General features: G+C 35.3%; 1 protein-coding gene across 2 annotated transcripts; it reads left to right on the forward strand.

Annotated features, from left to right (window-relative positions):
• Nucleotides 1–460: 460 nt before the first annotated feature.
• On the forward strand, nt 461–3,436 carry LOC125671717 (uncharacterized). 2 transcript variants are annotated; one of them, XR_008802590.1, is made up of 5 exons: nt 549–737; nt 1,000–1,073; nt 1,645–1,719; nt 2,694–2,780; nt 3,123–3,427. XR_008802590.1 is itself a non-coding variant. In XM_056163592.1 (4 exons), the coding sequence occupies exons 1-4, from the start codon at nt 578–580 to the stop codon at nt 3,218–3,220; spliced, it is 420 nt and encodes a 139-aa protein (XP_056019567.1). In that variant the 5' UTR covers nt 461–577; the 3' UTR covers nt 3,221–3,436. The 2 variants fall into 2 exon arrangements, 1 of the variants encoding a protein (XP_056019567.1); XM_056163592.1 differs by lacking the exon at nt 1,000–1,073 and having other exon boundaries at nt 461–737; nt 3,123–3,436.
• Nucleotides 3,437–4,334: the final 898 nt, after the last annotated feature.

Here is a 4,334-nt window from a genome sequence, read left to right on the forward strand (position 1 = left end):
TAAAAGCTCAAGGTCATTGCTTCACTTAGTAGGGAAACCTGTGGGGAGAATACCAACTGAACCGTAAGCTCCAGTATATTACAACTTGATACATTTTACCACAACAATGAGAGAATAAAGTCTTGTTTTTCAAGGTCATAGGCTGGATATGGACCAAACTGCTGGGATGATTCCCACCAAAATGTTTTCCACCAACAACAGTGATGGGCGTATTATGCCATGCTGGCGTTGCTCTTGCTTCATTTTAACATAGCACAAGATTATATTATAATGGTAGTGAGATCAGAGATAGATCAAATGAAATTCAGTTAATGTCCTAAACCCAAGGATCCAACAACCACTGTCGTCACCATTATGAAGAAAACAGAAAAAACAAAAACTGTCAACACCATTCTGAACAAAACAGAAAAGTACGGACAGGAGCAAACTTAAAACTTGTAATGTTGGGGAAGCCAACTTTCTAACAAAAAGGGGGAAGTCAACTAAAATGTTTGAATTTGTAAGGGTCCTCTGAGAGGCACACACAAGTGTATTAATGAGGACCCACCTATGTTTTCATGTCTAGATTATATTATTCATGTTCATGATTCAGTTTCATCTTTGTACACTAATTCCGTATTTTTGTTTTCTTGCAGAGACTTCAAAGGAATTCGGAAAAAGAAAAGGTTCTTCCAATGGCAAGAAATCAGAGAAAAGGAAAAAACGAATAAAGGAAGAAAAAATTACAAAGAAAAGAGGTAGAGTGTCAAATGCAAGGTGAAGATAACGAACAGTGATCAATCTCATAACTCCTACAAGCAATACAAAATAGATAGTTGGGCAAACACGGACCCCTGGACACACCAGAGGTGGGATCAGGTGCCTAGGAGGAGTAAGCATCCCCTGTTGAAATTGTATTAATGAGGACCAACCTATGTTTTCATGTCTAGATGATATTATGCATGTTGATGATACAGTTTCATCTCCGTACACTAATTCTGTATTTTCCTTTTCTTACAGTGACTAGAGACAATGAAGAAACAAAGCTTGACAGTGAAACATCAAGGGAGGAGTTAATGGAGGAGTTGTTGAAGGTTTTTATTTCATTTTATAATAACACACGGTATTATTATATACTGGAGACGTATTTAATTTCGTGTTGGATTAAATTTCGTTATTTTCGTGTCCAGGAACAAACAAATTAAATCCTTATCCAACACAAATTTTTTATTCATATTATCTTATTTGAATGTTTGATTAAATAAAACGAAAATTAATCCTCACAAAATCGAGTACCACAAAAACAACGAATTTTTCCCCAACGACTTTAAATACGTCTACAGTATAATGAAGGAAGATCAGAAATTAATCTTACGTAATTCAGTTAATAGCCTAAACCCAAGGATCTAACAAACACTGTCAACACCATTATGAACAAAGAACAGGAGCAGACTTAGAACTTGTATAGTTGATGAAGCCAGATTCTTAACAAAAAAGGGGGGGAGGTGAACTAAGATGCTTGAGTTTGTCAGGGTCCTCTGAGAAACACACACACAAGTGTATTAATGAGGACCAATCTATGATTTCATGTCTTGACTATATTATGCATGTTGATGACACAGTTTCATCTTTGTACATTAATTTTGTATTTTTCTTTTCTTACAGCGACTTCAGACAATGAAGAAGCAATTCTTGACAGTGAAACGTCAAGCGACAAGTTAAAGGAGGGAGTTGTTGAAGGTTTTTATTTTATTTTAACCTAGCACACGGTATTATAATGTATAATGAAAGGAAGATCAGAGATAAATCATATGTAGTGCAGTTAAAAGTTAATGGCCTACACCCAAGGATCTAACAAACACTGTCAACACCATTCCGAACAAAACAGAAAAAGTACAAACAAGAGGAAACTTAAAACTTGTAAAGTTGAGGAAACCAGATTTTTAACAAAAAGAGGGAAGTGGACTAAGATGTTTAAATGTGTGAGGGTCCTTTGAGAAACACACAAGTGTATTATTAATGACGACCAACCTATGATTTCATGTCTAGATAATATTATGCATGTTGATGATACAGTTTCATCTCCGTACACTAATTCTGTATTTTTCTGTTCTTACAGTGACTACAGACAATGAAGAAGCAATTCTTGACATTGAAACGTCAAGCGACAAGTTAATGGAGGAGTTGTTGAAGGTTTTTATTTTATTTTAAAATAACACACGGTATTATAATATATCATGAAAGAAAGATCACAGATAAATCTTATGTAATACAGTTAATGGCCTAAACCCAAGGATCTAACAAACACTGTCGACACTATTCTGAACAAAACAGAAAAAGTACAAACTGGAGCAAACGTAAATAAAACTTGTAAAGTTGAGAAATCAAGCTTTTTAATAAAAAGGGGGAAGTGAACTAAGATTTTTGAATTTATCAGGATCCTCTGAGAAACACACACACACAAGTGTAATAATCAAAGAAAGATCAGAGATTAATCTTATGTAAATCAGTTAATAGCCTAAACCCAAGAATCTGAAAAACAGTCAACACCATTCTGAACGAAACAGAAAAAAGTACAGTCCTCTGAGAGACACGCACAAGTGTATTAATGAGGACCAATCTATGAATAATGTTTAGACAATAATGAATATTATGCAGGTTGATGATGCAGGTTGATCTTTGTACACTAATTCTATATTTTTGTTTTCTTGCAGAGACTTCAAAGGAATTCGGAAAAAGAAAAAGTTCTTCCAATGGCAAGGAATCAAAAAAAAGGAAGAAAAAAATTACAAAGAAAAGAGGTAGAGTGTCAAATGTGTGAAATTAAATGAAGGAGAAACGAACTTACAGAAAAGTTCCTTTGAAAGATTTCCTTTTTTGTTTTGGGTTTGTTAAACTGTCAACACCATTCTGAACAACAACAAAAAGTACCAACAGGAGCAAATGTAAAACTTGTATAGTTGAGTAAGCCAGATTAAGGAAGAAGTGAACTAAGATGTTTAAATTTGTCAGGGTCCTCTGAGAAACACACACAAGTGTATTATTAATGACGACCAACCTATGATTTCATGTCTAGATAATATGCATGTTGATGATAGAGTTTCATCTCCGTACACTAATTCTGTATTTTTCTGTTCTTACAGTGACTACAGACAATGAAGAAGCAATTCTTGACATTGAAACGTCAAACGACAAGTTAATGGAGGGAGTTGTTGAAGGCTTTTATTTTATTTTAAAATAACACACGGTGTTATAATATATGATGAAAGAAAGATCAGAAATACATCTTATATAATTCAGTTAACAGCCTATACCCAAGGATCTAGCAAACACTGTCAGCACTATTCTGAACAAAACAGAAAAAGTACAAACAACAGCAAATTTAAAACTTCTATACTTGAGGAAGCCCGATTAAGGGAGAAGTGAACTTAAATGTTTGAATTTGTTAGAGTCCTCTGAGAAAGACACACACACACACACACAAGTGTATTAATGAGGACCAATCTATAATTTCATGTCTAGATAATATTATGTATAGAGATGATGCAGTTTCATCTTTGTACATTATTTCTGTATTTTTCTTTTTTACAGCGACTTCAAGCAATGAAGAAACAAATCGTGGCAGAGAAACATCATGGGATAAGTTAAAGGAGGGAGTTGTTGAAGGTTTTTATGCAAGGTGAAGATAACGAACAGTGATCAATCTCATAACTCCTATAAGCAATACAAAATAGATAGTTGGGCAAACACGGACCCCTGGACACACCAGAGGTGGGATCAGGTGCCTAGGAGGAGTAAGCATCCCCTGTTGACCGGTCACACCCGCCGTGAGCCCTATATCCTGATCAGGTAAACGGAGTTATCCGCAGTCAAAATCAGTGTGCCAAGAACGGCTTAACAATCGGTATGAAACACGTCAGACAGCATTTGACCCAATGCGAGGTTGTATTGACGAACTAGATCATTATAACGACCATAGAATTTGCGAAATGCTGACTTCAATCGAGACTGTTGAAATCCCTGTACCATCAACTTGTTTGTCAGTAGCTTACCTCGATTTAAAAACTGACTATACGCAGAACAAGCTCTTGCATATCGAATCAGTTGAGATATATAAACACCATATGCAGGTGATAATGGAATATTGCTACACAAATATGGGAAGTTGACGATGGAGAAGCTGAAATAATCCCGTTTGTCATACAGTTGAGTTGTCAGTTTGCCGTTAATGTCTACTTTCAATAAAATATCTAAGTATGAGGCAGAAGTTGACGACTCTGTGGTGTCCTTTATTTCGAGCTCACAGGGATATATCAAATCAACATATGAATGAAAGCTATCATTGTTAATAGACA

Source organism: Ostrea edulis, chromosome 4 (genome assembly GCF_947568905.1).
Source record: "Ostrea edulis chromosome 4, xbOstEdul1.1, whole genome shotgun sequence".
NCBI lineage: Eukaryota > Metazoa > Mollusca > Bivalvia > Ostreida > Ostreidae > Ostrea > Ostrea edulis.

Excerpts from the sequence above, each read along its gene's own strand:
- LOC125671717 (XM_056163592.1), top strand. The coding sequence starts at position 578 with ATGTTCATGATTCAGTTTCATCTTTGTACACTAATTCCGTATTTTTGT. Across the intron at positions 738-1,644 it reads AAAAATTACAAAGAAAAGAG|CGACTTCAGACAATGAAGAA; the intron begins GTAGAGTGTCAA and ends CTTTTCTTACAG. Across the intron at positions 1,720-2,693 it reads AAAGGAGGGAGTTGTTGAAG|AGACTTCAAAGGAATTCGGA; the intron begins GTTTTTATTTTA and ends GTTTTCTTGCAG.